Below are 25,135 nucleotides of genomic sequence, written 5' to 3' on the forward strand. Positions count from 1 at the left end.
CGGACCGTCAAAAAGGTCTAGAGGAGCACATCAGTAGAACCTTAACATTAATAAGTAATACTTACCAAAATTTCTCTAATTAAAGAACTATATAACTGAAATTTCACAAAGATAACGGTAAACATTTTGTTGATGGTGATGATGCTATTATCGATCCGTTGAATTCAGGGTCAACGGAATTTTTTGCGTTGCGTTTAAATCATTGAGGCCATCTATTTTTATTGCGGGTTCCACATATATAAATCGGAATTAAAGAAAAAATGGAATGTTGTTAGCAGAATCAAAACAGAAATGATGAACATTGCAACATTTTCAGCAAAATATAAATAGGATGGAGGATCTGAGTATTCACATTATTTGTAAAACTCTCCTTATTCATGTGAAGCGTGTGCTTTACATCGAGGCTTGCTATGCTTATCATTGACGCCACAGTACTTCAACCAATCAGACAATGTTTATTTTGGGCATTTGACTTTTTTTAACTCAGATTTTGGAATATTTTAATCGAAATTATAGAAAAATGGAATGTTGTTAGTACATATAAAATAGAAAATGATGAATACTTTTAGCTAAAGATAATTTGGATGGGGGTTCTGTGTATTCACATTATTTGCACAACTCTCCTTACTGATGCCATATTTTGGAATTTCCGTGACCTAAATGGTTCGCGAAAATTAATATTTTTATATATAGTATAGTAAATATATAATATATATATAAGCTATCTAATAAATACGTTATTCCATTTAGTTGATAAGATATGCCGTATAATATATAAGATATTTTATAAAGAAAATTATATGAGATATCTGAAAAAGTATACGAGATATATCATAAAGTTTATTAGATAACTAAAATTAAGAACAAATAGTACAACGGCTGGCCATAATGATTACTTAAAGAGAATAATAAAAAAAAAAGCGTAAAACAAGGTAAAAGGAACATATGATACCAGGTTAGCAAATCTTATATATAAATGCTCTACTCGTTGAATTTAGTTTCGTCTTCTGTCTACTGATTTTCTTGATTCCTTTCTATTATTGGATTCTCAGGTTGTGGTTCTTGTAAATTTGGTGCATGCACACCAGGATAGGCCCATGGCTGCTGCTGATTTACAGCAATAAAATAACCGGCAATAGGTTGCTGATGCATTCCCTGTACCGATGGCTGGTTGTTGCCTTGCTGTTGTCCTATTTGTTGATGGATATTGGGCATTATTGGCTGTTGGTATCCAGGAACTGGCGGTATCCACATTTGGTTATTTCCTTGGTAGCCATTCATGATTTGGGTATTTGGCATATTATACATCATTCCAGGTTGTGAAGGGTTGACCATGACAAAACCTTGGCGCTGGAATAATTGAAGATATTCATTTTACTGGTTTAATAAATAAAATCGTAATATAATCCTTTTCAAGGTTGACTAATGAAAATAATTGACTCTCAATATCTAGGACTTTTCTCTGACTCTGACTCTCTTTTTCTATCTCTGTGACGATAACAATAATAAACATATAATTTGGCGTTAATTTATACATTTAGCTAAACCAAGCTCTTATCTCACGGTTTATGTGATATTTATACATAGAAAGTTATATAACTATATCTTTGTCAATCAATACTAACGTCATTCGTAGATAGTTGTCCACAACAGCAACTATATGAGGCTGCAGCAATGGACAAAGCAAACTGAACAAAGGAAAACACAGAGAGGACAGCTGAAATGGCAAGAACTGCATCATTGTTTGCGGATTCAGACTGAAAAAAAAATATTGACACTTTTATCATCTTTCACTTACAATTATTTTCATAATTACTATCAACTTAAAAAAGAAGGGGGAAAAAAGAAACTCTCGTATTACATAAACAAAATTATACATCAGTTATTTGTATTGTTGTCAAATCGAACAGTTTTTACTAACAGATTACTCGGATAAACGTTCGACCGATGATTTCTATACACATTTATATCAAATATATTAACATAAAAAAAAGTCCAGTTAACCGGTTTGCGCTTTAGGTATTCGATAGTTGGTCCTTCCGACGGTTAACCAGTTATTCGTTACCAACGCTAAGTTAATTTTTTTTTTCTTTAATTACATTAATAGGATTCTAGTTGAAACAACATTATATATACTTCAGTGTTATCTTGTTTGATTATCGATATTTATTGTCAGATAAAAGCTCAATGGGTCAGCTTATTTTAACAAAAAGAACACTTGCGCTACTTCAATGTTAAACACTTAACTTACAAAAATTGTTCCCAGAATTCCCAAGCTAAAGACTGTCGACGAAAATATAGTAGCTGAGAAGATGTTGCAAACTAAAAATGTTATTTTCTGAAGAAGAAAACAAAACATTGCTTTTGTTTATAATTGATAACAGTAATCAAATATGGTGTCGACAATAACGTGATCTGTTTCTACAGATTTATAGTAGCAGCTTTAAACGATAATTTTTTGTAACATCTACTACAGTATGGGATAAACCTTTTGTTACGAGTAGTCCTGATCATGATTATTCAAGAAACACGTGTTTTATACAGGTTTGTTTTGTTTGCTTACTTCATCTTGCTTTTATAAACTTTCCAGCGGTGGCTAGCGGAGTTTATACGGTTTCCCATGCGTCGTTTTTATATTTCATAGTCCAAGAAAGTGATTAATCGTGTTTGTAGTTTTTAACTGAACAGGTGTTGTTTTTTTTTTAAATTGTGGGTTTTACTATCACGACTCACTGTCTAGATATGCACATGGAAAAATTTGTGTGAAACTGGTTTAAATAAATATGTCGTTACACATTTTAGGACTGCACCAATCCAGGTGGTACAGTGTACCAGATTCGTTATTGTATTTATATGAATTTAGGATTCAGGTTAATGTTGGCTGATGAGGTCTGTTTAACTGTCCTATATTTTTTTATTATCATTCCTGTTATTCCTGGTATCCGTTTTATGTATTATTAAACAATTAAGGACTCAAAGTGAACATTGTGTGTACAAAATATGTTAGTAAACTGTATATTTTGGTGTCTTTATGTCTGACAGAAAGAAAACAAATACTCTTAAAATAAGTAGATCGTCTATGTAAATATGGACATTGAAGGTTTTTTTTGTGGTTTTACGTTCTTCCAAAATTTGAGATGAGATAAACAGTTACTGTAGAACTTACCAAACACTTCCAGCTGGATACACGTTTTTCTGTCATGCAGAATGGAAAACAACCAGTCAATATGAACTAAAAGTAATATGGAAAATATTATCCTGCCAAATTTCAGAAACATAAATCGAGAGTGGGATTTTTGTTTCATATCATTTGTCAGGGTCACAAGGTCCTCGGTGGTCGACTGACCTTTGCAATCTATTGAAATGGAAACAAAAGTAGCCCGACTACTGAATCGTTAGACTGTCAACACTGACACAGGTGTGTATGACTTCAATCTTCATAACGATTGTCAGCTTTCCTGTCAAATGATTGGTAGTCCTCTCTGGGCACTCCGCATTTTTACGCCAATTAAAATTTACCATAACCAAATACTCATTTGTGTCGTAAAAACTTCAAATTAGACAAGCAATTGCCAGTATAACTTGAAATCCTGATTATAAGTCTGTATTTTGTTATTGATGTGATGTTGCAGTCTCGTTGACGTTAAACTTTACTCAACATCTCCTTTATGCAAATGATTTAAATCTTCGTTTGTTGTTAAAACATGCGTCTTCCATAGTTTGTGCAAATGTACAATCATGCCTCTTTGACAGTTCTTGAGGGTGTTTTAAAAAAGCAAATTCTTTATAAGATTAAGGCTTGTACTTCGCTTAAATTTTGGTAAGTAATTTAATCATTTACAGAAACGTTAACCAGTTGATTGTAACCAAAATGTGTGTATCGCAATCTTTAGTTATCTATTTTGTGTTTCGTGTCTATACATCACTAAGCAGTCGTCCTCTTTATTAATGTTTTTACTACCGGATGTTTAAAGTTCATGCGGATCTTTTTCTTTGTGACAGTAGACCCTTGAGTATAATATAGAATTGAGAAAGGACATTGGGAATGTGTCAAAGCGACAACAACCCGACCATAGAGCAGACAACAGCCGAAGGCCACCAATGGGTCTTCAATAAAGCGAGAAACTCCCGCATCCGGAGGCGTCATTCAGGTGGCCCCTTAAAAAATATGTATACTAGTTCAATGATTATGTCCGTCATACTAGACTCCGAATTATACACAAGAAACTAAAATTAAAAATCATGTTTGTTTACAAAAATTATAATTTGATTTTATATTCATACATACCCAGCCTGAAAATGCCATACAAATCAAATCCATAATAAATATAGCTGTTGCTTCGCTTGAATCATTACAGTTAGTATAATACGGATAAAAGTATCCTCCATACATATAATAATAGTAGTCGTAGTTACAATCATCCTGCATTGTTGTGTTACTCAGAACAGCCCCAATTGTACCAAGTATACTACAGACAATCCCTAGACATATCTGTAGTCCACCAAACACCTTAAGGGTTCTGTTGGGTGATGTTCGTGTGTCAGTCTGCATTGGATGCATAGGAGCGGGACCAATGCGCATGTTTGTATTCATTGTCTTCTGTATAAAGATAAATTCGGTATTTGTAATTGCTATACAAATATAGTAGTAAATGAGTAGCATATAGAGGAGACAAGTTACTCATGTTGGCAGGGAGTTTTAAATCAAATTCCAAAAGAAACAGTTGGATGGAAGGATAAAATAATCAAGATGTATAAAAAGAAAACATACAAAAAAAACACTAAAAACAAATCGTTACGGTGCAACTTTCATTTGTTAAAACCAGTTGCTATGGAGAAGTAAGTATATAATTTTATGAGTAATACCAGTTGCTATGGAGAAGTATATAATTATATGAGTAATACCAGTTACTCTTGAAAGGTAAGCATATGACCCGTGATTGATGATTGTTGCTGAAGGGTGAAAATATCCTGCGGCGGGTGATTATACAAGTTGCTCTAAAAGTAATCGCATCTTACGATGAGTAACACCAGTTTCTCTTAAAGTATAAGCACGTCTTGAATACATTAAAACTAAAGAGTACAATAAGAAAGTACCGAATTCCACGGAAATTTCAAAAATGAAAATCTTTTATCAAATTGGAAAATAAAAAAACACAAACACATCTAACGAAGGGAAACGATTGTTATATTTCTGACTTGGTACATAATTTCCATATGTAGAACATAGTGGTTTAAAGCTGCATACCAAGCTAAACCTGTTGCTTATATGACAGTTGCATAGATGTCCATTATAATGACAACAATGTGAAAGCAAAACAAACAAACGTTATAGGAAAAGAATGTCAAAAATTGGGATACAGCAGTCATAAATTGGGATACAGCAGTCAACATTGTGTCATAGTCGTAATCTCCATTAATACAAAACTATGGACACAACGACAACGAAATGGTGCAGACACTCAATAGGGGACACGTAAGCAAAAATGAAAGTTAAAAATACATAAAATGACCAATTTAAAAGCACAATAACACACTGGCTGGGTGTATAAAAATATTAAACCACGCCAAAAGAAATTTTAGAAAAATAGACTAAAAAGAGAGGATATACTAAAACAAATAAAAAGAACACTATACCATTCAATTATCATAATAAACAATATAATTATAAGTATCTAAGATATTTACTTCGAGACCATAATGTAGTATTTGTAAAATTGATAGGGAGTATCTATCAACAAAGTCTTTGTATCTTTTGCTGAATCTATTTTAGAAAAAGGACGAAACGTACGCGTTCTTTGACATAATCCTGGTTATAACGTTCTTCTCAGACGTTGGTGACGGTCTATAAAGTATGAGTTGAAAGAGTTTGAATCTATATATCCCATATGCAGATAATTTGAATTAATAAAATTCCTGTGATTTTCAAGTGAAATTCGCGTGAATATCTTCACGTTAGTTTCACATAAGCTCGTTTGAGGTGAAATCTACGTTATTAAATTTTCCAAGTGTAAATCAATGGAAATAAATGAGATATATTGTTAAGTATTAGTTTTCATAAAATAATCATGCATGTGTACCATATAAAAGACATAATGCTCGCCTACATCGATAAAATAAAATCGCAATTGAGGAACTTTCTATTGTTTTGTAATTTATGGCACCAATTTACCAATGCAATATAAATTCACTTGTCATATAGAGATATATTCTAACGACATTCATAATCGGTAAGATTTAGTTTAATAGATTTCATAAATCTAAAATACATTCATAGATACACAATTGGCCCGTTTTCTCACAGGTACATGTATAGAATCAATGCTAATAAATTAACATATCTACTGATTTATATTGTACTAGTAGTTCATTAGATACATGTTGCTTTTAATGTATAAAACATTAAATAAAACACTGTACATATCTATATATCTCGTAGAAAATCCACTAAGTGAATAGTACGGGTGCAACAGGTACAGACCCTCAAACATAAAATAGTCGCTTTATTTATGTTTGGAATATTTTATTTTGAGTAAGGGGAGATGAGGAAAGTTGTGGTTATTTGTATTTTTATGGTTTTTTTCCATGCAAGCATCAAGTTATTTTTTTTTTAATTTTAGAGTCGCACGGGGAAAAATAAACCATACATCAATTTCGATTGCGTTTTCACTGATCATAAATTCATTACCTTATCCTTTTAATAAAAAGAAATCAATTTTCAGAATACGAGCTAATTTTGATAACCAATCCACTCTTTCCTCAGTAATATGGTCAACCGTAAGTTTTATGAAAATATGTATTTAGTTATTTTTGAAACATTCATTAAAAAAATATTTTCCCAATAAAAATTAGAGAACAATGAGGTTGATGTCAATGTGTCTGTTTTGGAGAAACCAGCTGTTTGGTAAGGAACACATGTTTCTGGATCTTTGGGGAAAATGAATGTAGGGATGTTTCAAAATATTTTTGAAAATAATAATCATTTCTGCAAGATCATAAAAATTAGAGGAGTTTTTTCAATAAGACGAATGGAAAATTGTGTATTTGAAATGTTAGTTTCTTAATTCAATAAATAGAGTCACCGGCAATATGTTTGATTTATAACCTAGGAAAATAAAGAGAGTTTGCGAAATAATAAAACAAAGTTAAAAACGATAAAATCAACTACCCTCAAGGCATCGCAATGATAAACAGTTAGCATTTATCAAATTGCTGTCTCAACCTGTACGGAGAATAAATGTAATCTCAAAGATTAAATGGTATAGTTATAGGAACGATTTGTTTTTCTTCTTTTTAAAAATACAAACTATTCGGTCTGACCCAAAGCTCCGTGTTGAAGACCGGACCTTGGCCTATAATGGTTTACTTTTATAATTGTGACTTGGTGGAGAGTTGTCTCATTGGCACTCATACCACATAGTCCTATATCTATATTTACTAAAAAGGTTTCACACAATTGCAGAGCAACTAAACATAAATATTTATAAAAGGTGATAAACAGATTAGTTCGTTCTTATATTGTACTGTTACACCACTGTCCCAGTTTAGGGGAAGGGTTTGAATCCCGCTAGCATGTTTAACCCCGCCACATTCTATATGTATGTGCCTGTCCCAAGTAAGGAGCCTGTAATTCAGTGATTGTCGTTTGTTGATGTGTTACATAAAAAAATATTTGTTTTTCAATCATTTTGTGTACATAGATTAGGCCGTTAGTTTTCTCGTTTGAAATGTTTTACATTGTCATTTCGGGGTCTTTTATAGCTGACTATGCGGTATTGGCTTTGCTCATTTTTGAAGGTCGTACGGTGACCTTTTAGTTGTTAATTTCTGTGTCATTTTGGCATATTGTGGAGAGTTGTCTCATTAGCAATCATACCACATCTGCTTTTTGTTATATAAAACCGTGACTATCGTTGAAAAGAATATTGCATTAATTGTAATCCCAATGTTTAACAATCCCAGTTACATTACCTTTAAAGAGATTGAGTATGATACTTAATACGATATATATGCCATGGCGGTCGATTTTTACAAAACTCACAGGTCAGACGGACAATTTTATGAAAATATTTACGAGTAAATCGATTAATCTCTTGTTTATCATAATTCCGATCTAGGCTAATAATTACATGATATACGGTTTACAAAATATATGATTTGAAGGTTCACATAGAAAAATATTAGATAATCAGGCACTCACGGTACTTCACTTTCACAAGTTACCATACTAGTCGGGTTATTAATTGGCAGGACCATATGTGTATTAAGACTATATAGATTTTTTAGTAGAATAATTATAAATTCTTTTGCTGGAACACCCAGCTCAATATCTAAACAAAAACGTCACAAGTTCAACTATCGGAATATCATTACCTTTTACAAAAAGTGTCAGAATTTTGGAGTATCTGTTTATTTCATTCGCTGAGGTCCATTTAAATCGCTTTTACATACTGCCGATATTCGTCCGTACGTGGAACCGTTTTGTGTCATTGCGTCTTTCTTTCTTTCTTATTTGATTGTGTGTTTGTTTGGTCTGGGGTTTTTTTGTTTTTTTATTTATTATGTTTATTTTGTTTTGTTTCAAATAACTTATAATAATATAAAAATGAGCTAACCTCGAAAGAATAAATATATCTTAAAAATGGTTCGACAAGGTGTTCAAAGACATAGTTTAGCTGTTCATAATACGAAACATTTAATTTATTCTAAATTACGAGAAGATAACTTTAGGCATAGTTAACTATCTGTATTAATTACATATCATAGTGATTACAAAAATCAATTCAAATAATTGAATTAAGATGAATTAATCATAAAATTACCACAAACTTCTCTAACCTTTTGTTCTAATGTTCTACCAATCCAATCTGGCAAGAAATTTCCTTTCCGTTATCTATGTCTAAGTAGACTTCGTATTTATTGAGCAATAAATCTGTATATATATCGTTGTATACGGCGTCTTTGAATAAGTTCTTACATAATCAAATGATGTCTATTTAATTTTAAAGATGTATTACGGACAAAGAGAATTTTTTTATACACCTGAGTATCCAAAATTTATGTTCTTACTTTGTACTGCTTTGCCCTTTTTCATATTAGTTTATTTAAACCAAGGTATTTATGTATGATTGCAAAGAGAGAATTCTCCACCAAAAGTAAAATTGACGCTCGATTTTCGCATTTTTAGGAGTAATAACATCATTGATTTCCCATTATGCTTTTAGTTCGTTAAGTTGTTACTTTTCAAAATGTGTGCCAAAGTTATCTTTGTATTCACGAATACTAAGCATGAGTAAAGTTTAACCCTCTCTAGGTTGCATTTCTGTAAATATTGAAAATGCTCCATAGGAACTCTTTTTACAGCTAAAACTGTACCAATTTTACAATGAAGTTTTGAAAAATATCTTATCCTAGAATTGAAAGTTCGTATGCACTACAATTTTTTTCTAAGGTCAAAAAATAGGGCTGTGCGGCATATTTTCAACGTTTATATGCCCTGAACTTTTCAGAGTTTAAACTAACACTAATGTTCTTAACTACCCCTACCTCGAATGAAGGCTTACCACGGATTTCAATGTAAACAATATGCACATAAAATTGAGAATGGAAATGGGGAATGTGTCAAAGAGACAACAACCCGACCAAATAAAAAACAACAGCAGAGGGTCACCAACAGGTCTTCAATGTAGCGAGAAATTCCCGCACCCGGAGGCGTCCTTCAGCTGGCCCCTATACAAATATATACTAGTCCAGTGATAATGAACGCCATACTAATTTCCAAATTGTACACAAGAAACTAAAATTAAAATAATACAAGACTAACAAAGGCCAGAGGCTCCTGACTTGGGATAGGCGCAAAAATGCGGCGGGGTTAAACATGTTTGTGAGATCTCAACCCTCCCCCTATACCTCTAACCAATGTAGTAAAGTAAACGCATAACAATACGCACATTAAAATTCAATTCAAGAGAAATCTGAGTCTGATGTCAGAAGATGTAACCAAAGAAAATAAACAAAATGACAATAATACATGTATATTTACTGGTAACATTGCCAAGCTATGTCTCTATGAGATGGAACACAGAGAGTATAACTGGGAACCAGTATGTAAACAAAATTAGTTTATGAATATTCTCAATAAAACTACAATCAAAATTTCAAATAGTATTCGACTGCATTTAAGAAAATAACCATTACTGGAAGATAACTAATCACATGTTCACCCTTTATTTTCCTGTTCACCAAGCAACCATGTAACCTCAAGTTTCCAACATATTTATAGAGCACCAAATAAAAAAGAATGGTGATTTGAATCACCCAAGATATATGTTAAACTTTATGACTCCTATTTTTTTTCTTTCTGCAATGCAATGCAGGATTACATGTAATAATGTTGACTGCAGTACCCCTATTTTACGTTTTGTGTCTGTTTGTTTTGCTGACACATTTATGTCAATAATAATGGAATTATATGCGACCGTCATGCCTGTGATTGAGATGTTCAGCTAGCTATAAAACCAGGTTTAATCCATACTTTTCTACAAAAAGAAATCCCTGTACAAAGTGAGGAATATTTCAGTTGTTTTCAATTCGCTAGATGTATTTGAACTTTTGATTTTGGCTTTTTATAAAGTACTTTCCTCATTGAATTTGCATTTAAAAAGGAATATTATTATTTGACCATTTTTCGTATGGATTCAGATTAAACCAGATGTTACATACTGTGGTTTTTGTAGATCACCGACAACGCACGGCTTTTATCATATCGCCATAGAGCAAAAACCTCCTGGTCAACCCACACTTTAGCATTTTGATCACCTCTAGATAAGTATCTAACATGTTTTTCTGAAAAAAAGAAAAAAAAAGCTTTAAATCGTAAATTTTTTATACAATTATCAACTCAAAATAACTCTACACTGCTTTACTAGTACAACATCATTCCCATAAAACAAGGACAGTTTGAAAATAAACAGTCGACAAAAACGGAAAATGAACAACACGAACTACATAAAAAAAATAGGATGAACACCTTAATGAAGCTATCATTCAACCACGGTTTGACTTTCATATGCAAATATAGTAGCTTATCTTACCTACTGTCCATTTCTAGCAATACCATTGGTTGAACGCGACTTCGTGGAAACCTTGGGTTGGTAGGCATGGTCTATTTTAAAACAGGATTAGAAGTTGTGTTACTTGTACGTCCTTTGTAAAAACAACTCGATGATGACAAAAAATCTTAAATGTTTCATTGGACAACAGATGAAAAATTAATGATGAACGAGGAAAAAAGATGCCCAGAAAACATTTAGAGCTAATTGGTTATCATTGGTGACATTTGTTTTATATAGACCAAGGTAAGTATGATACAAGTGCGTGGTTTAACTAGCAATAATATTACTTTTAATCCACCATTTTATACATAAGGAAATGCCTGTACCCAGTCAGGAGTATGCAAGTTTTTCCCGCTCGTAAGATCTTCTTGCAAAATATTTGTTTTTAAATTTTTACGCTTCGAGTTGACTTTTGTGTTAACAGAAAAGTGCAAAGGACCTATTTAAGTTTAATCTAATGTTAAGTAAGAAATGAACTGATAACACTCTGAAATAGTAACAAAAGATCGTAAACCCCCGATGATCACCGAGTATGTTGCAAATTATTAATCATGTTACACGTCACTAACTAAGCATACTGAACATCTTTTTACTTCTATCGCCTTAATTAACTATAACACACTGTATTTTTGTAATTTGATTACTATTATAGCTAATATCATTACCTCTGGCGGGAAAACCAGCAACACGAACCAACAACGTAAATCCTATAGACTCGTAATATTCAATTATCTTCATTGCATCCTTATTTAGTTCAAATGTAAACGATACTGTCATTTCAACTCCAATAAGCCGTTGACCTTCAAACCATTCCAGTAGCAGTTCAGCAGGTAAATTTCCATACAGAACTGTAGTGCATACAGCTAATTCACCTTCCAATGGCGTTTGTACCTGAATAAAGTATTTGGACGCTGTATGACATGTTCTGTTATACAATTTAATCAGTTATAATTAAAACTCCTTCGATCGATTTTGATTCCATTGTTATTGGGCAACTGAAATGTACTCGTTGCAGAAGACTGTTACTATATGAATACACATACCATTCAGTTGATTGAATGACTATTTGTTAGCCTTTTTGCAGACGAAAGCAACATTCAAAATGACTATAGTGATGTATTTTTTCTTCCCAACCGATAACGCTAACGATATTATTCTTTTGTCCTTCCATCCTCTTCATGGCATAGGCAGATAACATATATACTGTTGAGTCAGAGGTCTCCTTACATATTCCAGTTTTTGCATTGATTGTAATCTTCCATTTCTAGATATATTTTCTTTGCTGTTTATGCATGTTATGATACGTCTCTCTTTTTCTTTATACAATTTTTCACCCTCGTACATTTATAAGGTTTATTATAAAATTCCAAAACATTTCTTAGCACCAAATACCTCGAAATATATGTAAAAGTAACGTACATTGAACAAAGTAAGCACAACAAACGTAGACAACTGCGTCCTTTAAATCTTATGGTATTCATGTTTAGTATTCCCTGATCTTTTTTTACAAAGACATTCTATTCAAAACAAATGAAAAAGAAAAGATTAGTTACAGATGAATTTGATTGGTTTGATGCTCGTATCACATGTCCTGGGGCTGTCAACAAAAGTAAATTAATTTATATCTCCAATAGCATTTGCTAAACTAATATCGTCTGATATATTTTAGACAATTAACAATGGTGTCCTCTTCATGCTTCTGTTGATTTCTAGATATGATCACTGCAGTACAATGCTAATCAGTCGTATTTGATACAGGGCATTACGTAATGACTATTGACTATTGATGAAATAGATCACACAGCTCTTGACTAGTCATACGAAACAAATTACCACATTGAAATGACTCTAATAAAAAAGTGAAATATGTACTAGTTTATAATATGCATGCATGGTTGAAGGATATGTTTGGTATACACAAAACAGCTGTAAATCTTATTATCGCTATTTTACGAATTTTTCCTTTCTCAGCGGAGTCGAGAGATATGAAAACGGAGTCTAGTGATATGAAAATTATCGCTAGAAACTAAGGGAACGTTTGCCGTTGTCAAGGAAATTAACAACGTCTTTATAGGTAAAAATAGCGATATCGCGAAATCAATCTCTTTGAGATAACCAACGATAATCTATAAGTACATAAAAGAAAACGGCATTATCATAAATATACATTATAAAATAAGTACAATACCTATGTTTTCTGAAAGCTTTCGACAAAACTCATATACTAGCTTGACCATTAGTTGTAATAATACTAATATTAAAAACAATTGTCATCCAGAGTTTCCCGGTAAACGAACCTTTTTTGAAAACGTAAGTTGAGATATCCCTCGCAAGGAGAACAAATTACGTGTGACTTCGGAATATTCATGCGTAAATAACATTTTATATTGACAGGTTTTTTTACACATAAATATATATCGATATGCATCGAGTCGATTGTGGAATAATTGCTTTGATTGATATACAAAACAGATACCACTTGTGACATACAAAACAGAGACCACATATGAAGTAGGATCTGCTCACCATTCCGGAGCACTTGAAATCACCCACAGTTTTTGGTTGGGTTCGTGTTCTTTAGTCTTTAGTTTTCTATGTTGTGTTATGTGTACTTTTATGTGTATATTTGTCTGTTTGTCTTTTTCATTTTTAGCCATTGCGTTGTCAGTTTATTTTTGATCTATTGGTCTGACTGTCCCTCTGCTATATTCCGTCCCTTTTTTATGAACATTGTAGTAGATGACATACGAACAAGACACAACCTTATAAAGTGAACCGTGTGCTGCTTCTACTATGTTATTAGGTCAACGCTGTTATTCTACAAATACCAACTGTGCACATATTCAATTTTGATAAGTAACCACACGAAGTTTTTAAAATGAACCGGACTGTCACTTCACTGAAACCTGTTTTTTTTTAAGACACCTTATGTTCCTCACCAAGATGTACATGTAACAGAAAAAAAAGTTAGGGTTTTCTTCATATAGTCATCGGTAAATGCCCATTTATTTATAAGATATATCAATTTCAATAACATTTTGGGATGTGTTGAAAATCACACAAGCAATGGGTCAAACAAACTCATCATAGGATTGAACTTTTATATTTGAGCCAGACGCTAGTTTCGTCTACAAAAGACGCATCAGTGACGCTCGAAACAAAAAATGTTAAAGGCCAAATAAAGTACGAAGGTGGAGAGCATTGAGGATAAAAAAAAACTAAATGTTTTGCCAAATACAGCTAAGGTAGTCTATTCCTGAGGTAGAAAAGCCTTAGTATTTCAAAAATTCAAATAAAAGGTACATAACTAAAGAATGTTTCATTTCAAAACTAAACTCATGATATTTTTTTTCAGTTTATTTCAGTTTTGAATTTTGTGTGTTCTGTGATAAGGATAAGTTTATATAAAAAGTATCATTTATATTATATCATTTTGAAAACAAATCGGAATTTCTCCTCTATAAAAAAACAACTGTTTGTCGGAAGTTTCTTGTTAACGTTGAGAATCGTCGACTTCTTTTTCAATTCTTTACCAATGATAAAAGAAGACCACCATGAAATAGAGAGAAATGATATAAGTGACGTTTAACACCAACAATATATGATATAATCAATCAATCAATCGAAAGTTAACAAAAAGTATATGCAATCAACTTGTCCAATTGATGCTGCTAGGCGACTAGTTTTGGATTTTTTGGAAAAAAGATATAACCTAGCGTATATTTTGTAACTGCTTCTTAACTTATGCATAGAAAACATTAACTCAAATCACATATGATTTTATTACTTTTAAAAAGTGTACCAAAAACATTCACATATATCTCATTTCATATCAGTTGGGTTTCGCAGATAACAGCGAAATATAAACAGTAATACAAAGTTTGTTCGAATGTTTAAATAGATAAAGGCAGATGTGGTGTGAGTGCCAATGAGACAACTCTCCATCCAAATAACAATTTAAAAAAGTAAACCATTATAGGTTAAAGTACGGCCTTCAACACGGAGCCTTGGCTCACACCGAACAACAAGCTATAAAGGGCCCCAAAATTACTAGTATAAAACCATTCAAACGGGAAAACCAACGGTCTAATCTATATAAACAAAACGAGAAACGAGAAACACGTATATATTACATAAACAAACGACAACTACTGTACATCAGATTCCTGACTTAGGACAGGTGCAAACATTTGCAGCGGGATTAAACGTTTTAATGGATCCAAACCTTCTCCCTTCTTCTGAAACAATAGCATAACATCACAACATAGAAAAACATACGATAAAATATCAATTGGCAGACTTAACTCAATCAAAAAACGTATGATTACACAATGAACGAAAAAATTTGATCTGCGATATCTGAATACAAATGCACAGTTAAATAAATATTAGAGACAAACATTCATGTCCAAAAAGCTGACAAACAAATTCAAACACACTGAGAAATATTTAACCAATCAATGTTCACTATAGAAAAAAACCGGTTTTTTATAATCTTGAAGTTTATACAAATGTTGTAAGAATAAGTGAAAAATTGAGGATATTACAAATAATCAAAGCTGGTGTACAGACAAGATCCATATAAATAAAAAATAACAAAAAAAGCATTATAAACAGTATCAACAGGTCGAATTAACAAGAAAATACGATTTGAGAGTACTCGCAGTTACTGACAGCTAGTTAAAAGCCAAAACCAATTAATAGTAAAAAATCATGCATCAGATACTAAAATCGACTAAAACACATCACAGGGATTTAGTATTTTAACGTCATTAATAGTCAAAGAAGACATGACTTGTGCAATGCCAAAAATAAATGTATCGACAGGTAGTAGTATAGTGAAGAGCGACTTCTATAGAAACAAAAGTTAACGTGTCTGTGTCTCTATACATCTCCCCTCAAAAGATAATGAAATTTAGTTATGTTTTAATTTGCTAATGACAAAATCAATATGAGTGCCAATGTGAACTATATTCAGAGATCTAATTACAATATTGGTACGATAACCCTTACTTATAAGTTTGTTTAAAGGTTCGATGAGTTTACAAGGATCACATAGTGATTTCCTCGCTTTAAGTACAATATTACCATAAAATTTAGGATGTGAAATACCATTTTTAATAAGCTTTCTACAGGTATAGCCAAATTTACTTATCAAATCTTTGTATCTATGAAAGAATTTGGTAAAAGTTTTAAGTAATTTATGGTATCGAAATCCCTGACACAACAATTTACCAGTGATGCATTGATTACGTTCGTTAAAATCTATGACATCAGAACACACACGGGCAAACCGAACGAGTTGCGATATATAAACACCGTATGATGGAGCCAAAGGCACATCGCCGTCTAAAAAAGGAAAATTAACAATAGGAAATGAAAAATCGTCTCTTTTGTCGTAAATTTTAGTGTGAAGTTTCCCGTTTGAAATTGAAATGTCTAAATCTAGAAAAGGACAACTGCTGCTGTTTTTGTTAGATTTAGTTAAAGTAAGTTCGTTTGGGTAAATTTCTGAAGTATATTTAGTTCTGGATTATTCAACGAAAAAATATCATCCAGATAACGGTAGGTATTTTTGAATGTATCAACCAAATGTAACAATGATGGGTCTTTACTGAGTTTGGTCATAAACTGAGATTCATAGCAATATAGAAATAAATCTGCTATTAAAGGGGCACAGTTGGTGCCCATAGGAATACCTACTACCTGACGATACACTTTATCGCCGAAACGTACATAAATGTTATCAAGCAGAAAGTTTAAAGCTTCAATCATATCCTCACATTTCCAGTAAGTGTATCTAGCATACTTTCCTTTTTCGTTACAGAAAAAGGCCGTAAACGAGTTACAACAATAAAATTACAACGAGATTTTTCGAAAGACCATTTTATCAAATTCAAAAACTTTTTCTTTATAAGATTGTGTGGAAGTGTAGTGTACAGAGTAGAAAAATCATAACTGTCAACAGAATTGTAAGGACCATTGAAAGCATGTATTTTATCTAAAACCTCTAAAGAATTTTTAACACTCCAAAAATAATTAATACCATTATTTTCATAAGCTTTATTACAAAAGTTAATAACCAGTTCTTTGATAGTAGTAAGGGAGGTGGTTAGAAGCACTGATAGATTAGTAGTAGAACACTTACTCGAAGCGGAGATGAAACGGAATTTAAATGGTTTTTTGTGTAATTTCGGTAACCAGTACATGGTAGGGACTTTCAAATGTTCGGAAGATGCTTTAAGCTGGGCAGTGGCAGTGGTATGCTTGTTAACGATTTGACTCTCTGTGGTGCGCACTGACCTGAATGTAGAGGAATTGATAATTTCGTTTTGAAGAACTTTCGTGTAGTATATGCGTCACACCACCACTACATTATTTGCTGCCTTGTCTGCCGGTACGAACACAAACCGCTCTGCGAGTACCTCGAGTTTGTTTTTTATTCTAGAAATGGGTATATCATGGTTCCTATTATTAATTTCAGAATTGTTTTCTAAATGAGATATTCGAATATCAACGTTAACAGTATTCATAATTTTATTCAAATAACTGTCTAAAGATTTTTTATCGGATTTTTCACGTTTGCACCAATTTTTACAATAGGCAGACAGAGCGTCTTTAATGACCTGACGACACTGTTTCCAATCTATTTTAGATGGAGGACGGTATTTCGGTCCTTTCTTTAGAAAAGTTATGACTTCACGGTCATCGACTATGTTGAGGTCTCCTGTGATAACATGACCATAGGGAACATATTTAAAACTAGATGTTTCGCAATCTCAAGTGGAAGGAACATTATTTTCTATATTGACGTCTGTTGTAATTGACGTATAATTGAAAATCAAATTTCTGCTCGGTTTTTTATAAGAATACGAAATAATGGGTTGTTCTATATTATCAAAATATGGAGGTATTAAGCTATAGACAGAAGAGTCATTGAATATGCTAGACAAATTAATAAGATCAATACCACTATTTATATATTTTAATTTAAGAAAATGTCGTTTATGATTTTCATGTTTATCCATAATAGGAAAAAGCCTGTGATGACAAAAAGCTGTAATAATACGGGTGTATTCATAAAATGGGCTAAAAAAAGAAATTTTATCACACTCCAGAAAAATAGCATATAATTTACTTATAGGTATCTGACCCAGTTTGCATAATACTTGATGTCTGCCATTATTCTTTAGTATAGATAACAGATCAGCAAGTGTATAATTTATACGATGTTTAATACGTTGATTGCGGTTTTTGCGTTTACCATGAGACCTATTATTTCTAAGTCGTTTATCAACAATATTAATGACATCGATATGAGTTTTAGATATGTTCCCCTGCCCTAATATTTTATCATTTAGACCGAGAGGATAAGCTGTTTGAAGTCTTTTTATCCATACTTGCATGTACATCTCTGAAAGTCACATGTTTCTTCATTATAGATACATGTATAAATATGTGGTTATTTTCAACCAACAAGAAATGTCAGACAGATAATTTTCAAAATATATCGGTCATTTTCACATTAGTCTCTGCTGGTAAATTTATTGTTTTATGTTAAACTTCTGTCGCAGTTTCAATACTCTTGGTTCAATAAGTTGGCCAATTATTTCAATGTCCTCCTGTTGGTACTGTTGGAAATATGTGCATGTGCTGACCGCATGACTGTCTTCGTTGAGTATACTACGATTTTCATATACTACATTTGTATTAGATTTAAATTTTTTCCACCAATTTTTCTGACATGATCTGTAATGGTGGAGAGTTATGTCAGCAGGTGCTGCTGTATACCTTAAAATTAAAAAGAAACTTTTTACAATGTTAATCGACAAAACATAAAAATTAATTTGTCATTCGTTAAGATAAGAGTGAAATTACGCATGTCACTAGTACAATTCGAACAAGATCGTATTTTAATTATTTTTTTTCGATGAGATTCGTGTTTTTATATCATCTATTTTTGTCCTATTTTTCGATTTGACGATGATGTTTGTATTAAAAAAATGTTTTAGTCCATAACAATGAATTGTTCCTTTCTATCACGAAGACTCTGCAATAAATGAACCACTGGAACCGTTGCAAGTGGTTTACGGCAATCAAATAAAATTCACTATGCAAGCCGTTATCAGATATTCTAAACACAAATCTCATTAACTACCAAATATGTCAATACTTTATGGTTTAAAAACTTTCATCTTACATTTATTCTACTTTTTTTAATTCTTGCAAACGTGTGTCATACTTTATAAAACAAACCTATGTAAAACAAATAAACGAAAATAAAAATGTTAATTCTTTCTGTTTCCGTTTTCAATTAACGTTGCGTATTCTGTTACGGTTCTGCTATTTAACAGCATCCATTAATATCACTACGTATGTATCTAATATTTACCATCTAAATCCTTTCTTTGGTACAAAATCATGGACACCAGGTGATCCTATATGTGTACGATTTGGCATATTTGCATATTTGACTCGGTCCCAGACGGGATTTGTACTATTCAGGTATTGCCTCAAAAATAATGAGCTTGATTTGTTGGAAGGTTCCCATGTTGTCACATGAATATTTGGTTTCAATATAATACCTGCAGTTGAATTATCTAACAGTTTGTCCTGCAATAAAAAGGCATTAAAGTTATTAAGCATCACTGAACAGACATTTATAGTCGAACTATGCAGAAACTTTTAATTTTTCAAAATGCGTAATGAAAATTGTAATGTTTAATCTACCATCTGGTCGATTCCACTGATGCTTGCCTTCGAGTCACTGTGGATATCACCAGCCTAGTAGCCAGCACTTCGGTATTGGCATGACTGAAGAAACATTTTCGAAAATTGAAACTGTCATAACTACCATTGGTCGACAATGACAACCTTAAAATGTTGATATTATTATATTGTTCTGTTTATTTTTGTATCTAGATTTTATATCATATTAATCTGTTTAATACAATAAAAAAAATCTTAAACAATGAACGACAAGCAATTATTGGAGTCAGACTTTCGCTGGATTACACAATCCTTAATAAGAGACATGTATATATAGTACAGCTAAGTCGTGCATATATTTAGAAGTTTTGTTGATTTGATGATAAAGACACAGGAAAAGTAAAAAAAATAGAATATAAAGGGACGTAACACCATTGCTAACCATGTATGAAATAAGCCCCGCCTCCCTACTAACCTACTATGAAATATACACGGTCTCCACGCGGACGCTTTTAACCAATCATATTCCTAGCAACGTATAGGAGGTAAGATGAAAATCTAATTGATCGAAAAAATATGAGGAATTAAGAATATAAAATATTTACACCAAGGACATTTATAAAAATATGTAACTATTAGTGCTATTAGCACTCATACTTTCAACAAAAATACACAAAACTCTATTACTTTACGATTAGTCGAGTGATTCTTTATATTTCTGTAACCTTTTCTTATAGATAATTTTCTTTTAAATAAGTAGTGGTGTTTACGACATATTTATCCAAGATACTCCATATCCGTAAATGACACTCGTGCGTATCAACAAGTCGGACCACTTGGACCTAGTGCACCTTAAGACTATCCTGTTGGGTGCTTTATTCTAGGAGACAGTATATACCCAAACAATCCTCCTTTATTCGTTCCATATTTATAAAGTATGTGTCGATATAATAAAAGAAAATTACTAAACTTGTGTCATCTTAATCACTTTTCAATCCGTTATCAAACGCTAATTAATCTCGTCGTGAAATTCATGGAACACTTGCCATTGGACGTTTAACATCAAACAATCAATCAAATACAAACCAGACGCGCCAATTGTTTTTTAACATTAACATTCCATAACAATGTTCTTTTAAAATGGATAAGGGAGATAGATGAAAAGCATATACGACATGTAAACAAACGAAACTCAACGTAAGAATACGTAACGTTCAACAACAGAAAAAATATTGGAACACTAATGTTTAACCACAAAAATAAAATGCAAGGTTGCAAAAAGACTAAGAAATTGATAACTGTTGTCTTTAAACACACTGCAATATCGGAAGTAATTTATCGTGGATTATATTTTGACAAAATTACTGTAATCATTTTTTACGGGCATAGATTAGTGATTAACGTCACGATGGAGCATATATTTGAGAAACGGACACAGATTTGAGGCCGTACACAAATCTGAGGTTTACATATATACTAGGTTTTAGTAGTAATTCGAACAGTTGTGCTTGTGCGTAACATATTGATTAAAGATAATATAATCGAAATGTATATATTTAGAAGCAGCAAGCTATGACGATCTGGCTTGTAAGCACTACGTAAATGCTGAAATATTAAAACTGTCGTACTATGTGACGATTTTATAGCCGTAGTTAAACTCTCGATATCGTCAATATTTTACACGGCTATTGTTTTAAAACCACAAGGTTTCACGTGAAGAACCAATTCTATTTTCAATTTATTTTATTCTGTATTCGAATGTGAACTTAATAGAAACATTTATGTTGTCCTATCTAAATGTATCATTATGAAAGACGTATTATATAATGAAGACATGTATAACTGATAAAAGTATGGATCCATAAACTTACAAGAACTTTTATCAAAGACATTCCATGTTTTCGTATATTTGGTAAAACGAATTCGTCTCTATCAATTCCAAGTACATACTTATAACCATACATACGGGTATGACAATCAAGAGCAAAAACGTCCTGGTCAGTAAACACGTTAACACTTCGGTCGTCTATAGAATTAACATGCTTTACTGAAGAAGAAGAAAAAGAGAGAATTTAAATCATATTTTTATTTGGTCGCATGTTTAAATTTAAATCAATTCGACACAGTTTTTCCATTACAAGACGACTTATACTATAACATAGATGATAAAAAACAACAGTCATCGAAACAAAAACGAATAAAGCAACACGAAATAAAAAACAATGAGAAGAAGAAAGCCATTTTATGAAAATATCATTAATAGAAGGAAGAAAGATTTCAGAGGGACAGTCAATTGCATTGATTGAAAACAAACTGACAATGTCATGGCTAAAAATGAAAAAGACAAACAGACAAATGGTAGTACACAAAACACAATATAGAAAACTAAAGGCAAAGCAACACGAACCTCGACACTGGGGGTGATATCGATTTCAGGTGTTCATTGAATGTTTAGACATTCATGCAAATAAATTATACGTCCTGAGACTCCTGATTGTCTGACATAATCTACTTTTTTATAAATACGTATAAATACAACATCCGTTGACCAATTCAAACATTTAAGTCACTGATCATGATTGTTCTAACAGTATAAGCCTCATTTCCCTTTTCGTCGAGTCATCTTTTAAATTCTATTTTACCGACCGTTATTCACCTGAACCGTAATTGTAAAAATCTTAATGTATTTATAGAGGAAATCAAAATTGGCGATCAAACTAGGGAACAAATAGGTAAAAAAAACTAATTATTTCCTAGTATATCATGTATATCTATATAAGAGGCGTTGTTGATACTCAAATTTGTTTACATAGTGCAACCAATAGTAAGACAAAAATAGTGTATAATTCTTTAATTCATATGTGTTGTATGAACGTCGAAGCTACGTATACTCTGTAACAACATAGAAGGTTCAAACATGACCAAACAAAACCTGTGTGATAGATACATTTCGACTGTCATCGATAAGTAAATAGCAAAACATTACCTTTGCAAGCAACCAAACTTTCGTAATAACTCAAAGATTTCCAAGCCTCCTTCGATAATATTTTAAGTTTCAAGCTGGTTGATCTGTTGTATAAACTAGAAACCCAGTCCATCTTACTGTAACAACTACTGAGCTTATTTGTTTTCTTAGCATAAAGTAAAAGAACCGATGTGAGTTGCGGATAAATCTTAATCATAAAGTGTATAACATATTATAACTTGTTAGAAAAAAAAGAAAAACATAAGATGACGACTGAATATATTAAATATTCATTTAACCTGAAACACGTCACATGGTCTAACACTAAGGAGATGGATTATGATTACTAAATGTTTTACAGTCAACTATCAACCAAGTTCAAATAACGTGGATGTTAGCAATTATATATTATCGTATGAATGAGAAAAAGCACACTTAACAAAAGTGAATACTTTTACCTTATTCAAATATAGTATTGTACGTTTTAATCTTATTGCTATAGGAAAATTGTTACCTCTATAGGGGAAATCAGCAATACGAACCAAAACTGTCAATCCTATCGACTCATAATGTTCACATATCTTCATTGCTTCCTTATTTAGTTCAAATGTATACGTTACAATTTTTTCAACTCCAACTATCCGTTGAACTTCAAACCATTCTAGTAGCAGATTGGCACTGAGGGATCCATAGATAAAGGTACCACATACAGCTAATTCACCTTGCAATGGCATATGGACAGGAATATAAAATTTGGCATCCTTGTGACAAGTTCTGGTAAAATGAGTTATAATTGATACTCCTTCAATCGATCTTGATTCTAATGATATTGGACATGAAAATTGCACTCGATTAAGATAGCTGTCTGCATCCGAATGATAGACAAATTTTTGTGTTGACTGAATGGCAACTCGTTTGCCTTCTAGTAGACGAACACAACATGTATAGTATTTATATTTAGATATGTTTTCTTCCCAACCAATAACAGTTATGATACGATCCTTTTGTTCTTCTATATTTGTGATTAAATAAGCAGACAGCATATAAACTGTCGAGTCAGATGTTTTCACAAATTGCAGTTTTTGAAAAGATTGTAATCGTTCTCTGCTAGATATATTTTGTTTACTGTTTACACTGATATTTCTGCGTGTGTCATTTACACAATGTTTAAACCATTTACATTTGATAAATGGCTTAGAATAGAAATCTAACACACTTCTTTTATCAAAACTCCACGATACACATTTAAAAGCGACGTATATTGAACAAATTAGATATAACAAAGAAAGGCATCTGTTTCGACTATATCTCATCTTAACCATATTTAATATTCTCTCTCCCTTATAACATCAGTGTTTTAAAGTAGATACTATTCTCAACAACTAAAAAAAGGCACCAATTTAGTTGTCCGTAGTCATTTTACTTATTATCTTTAACGTATTGTTGAGTTTTTAAAATTTTCCGTTGGTCAGTTAAGCCTTGTCTCTAATATTTTCTGCTGTGTTCGTACTTCCTGTTTATATAAGATAAGACATATATTTGTTTCAAAGGTTTGATTATGCTAACAAATGTATATCATATGTCTTTTATTTAAATAATACAATCCTGATCTCACAATAAGTTTAGCAATCTTACCATCGTTAGCGATATCGGTAATATCAAACATGTCTGGTAAAGACTTTTACATTTTTAAATGGTATCGCCGCGGCAAAGAAAACATGTCATTGTTATAACATAGGTAAAGAAATGCCGTTTTAGATGGCACGGACTTGTTTTGAACACGCCAATTTTTCGAAGACCAACAATGGCTTTTAGATCTACACAAACAGAAATGAGAAAAATCAGGCCGTCTTCTCACCACCTACAAGAAAAAAATTGTTTTCTCGCGAGCTACAAAATATTTGCTTCATCGTAGGTAGGGCTGAAAGATTAGCTTGTTGCAAAGTAGCTGCGAAAACGTAGCTCTATTGTGCTTTGAAGTTTTTATGGTCTGCAAATATCAAAATTATTAAAAGGACCTTAAGAGATACATTTTCGCAGCTAGTTGCAAAGTCAAGGTAAAATGAAGAAGTTTATGTCTCATTTTGGGTTTAAAGAGGATAAGTAAGGCAACGTAAAGTAAAACAACGTTATTCAGCAATATTTGACACCACAAGACATTGTGTATTGTTTCGAATATGTAACAAGCAGCTTTTGAATAGTTAAAACAAATAAAAACCGGCAGCAAGTAAATTGTTCTGCAGTTCACAATTTACCACAATGACTTCCTTTGTAGTCGTAAAAGAAGATATTCACTGAATCAAACAGTTTATTATCTATCTGAAGCAAAGGATACATGCATGTTTAA

General features: G+C 32.2%; 2 protein-coding genes across 2 annotated transcripts; both read right to left on the reverse strand.

Annotated features, from left to right (window-relative positions):
• Positions 1-747: 747 nt before the first annotated feature.
• On the reverse strand, positions 748-4,588 carry LOC139522395 (uncharacterized). The gene is made up of 5 exons (XM_071315912.1): positions 4,289-4,588; positions 3,167-3,232; positions 2,252-2,338; positions 1,626-1,757; positions 748-1,350 (listed from the first exon to the last, which is right to left on the reverse strand). Exons 1-5 carry the CDS (start codon positions 4,580-4,582, stop codon positions 1,012-1,014), a joined length of 918 nt encoding a protein of 305 aa, XP_071172013.1. The 5' UTR covers positions 4,583-4,588; the 3' UTR covers positions 748-1,011.
• A 13,554-nt stretch (positions 4,589-18,142) lies between these two features.
• On the reverse strand, positions 18,143-24,112 carry LOC139522396 (uncharacterized). Its single transcript, XM_071315913.1, has 4 exons — positions 23,303-24,112; positions 21,695-21,870; positions 19,507-19,727; positions 18,143-18,905 (listed from the first exon to the last, which is right to left on the reverse strand). The coding sequence occupies exons 1-4, from the start codon at positions 24,108-24,110 to the stop codon at positions 18,659-18,661; spliced, it is 1,452 nt and encodes a 483-aa protein (XP_071172014.1). The 5' UTR covers positions 24,111-24,112; the 3' UTR covers positions 18,143-18,658.
• Positions 24,113-25,135: the final 1,023 nt, after the last annotated feature.

This window comes from Mytilus edulis, chromosome 5, assembly GCF_963676685.1.
Source record: "Mytilus edulis chromosome 5, xbMytEdul2.2, whole genome shotgun sequence".
NCBI classification, from domain to species: Eukaryota; Metazoa; Mollusca; class Bivalvia; order Mytilida; family Mytilidae; genus Mytilus; species Mytilus edulis.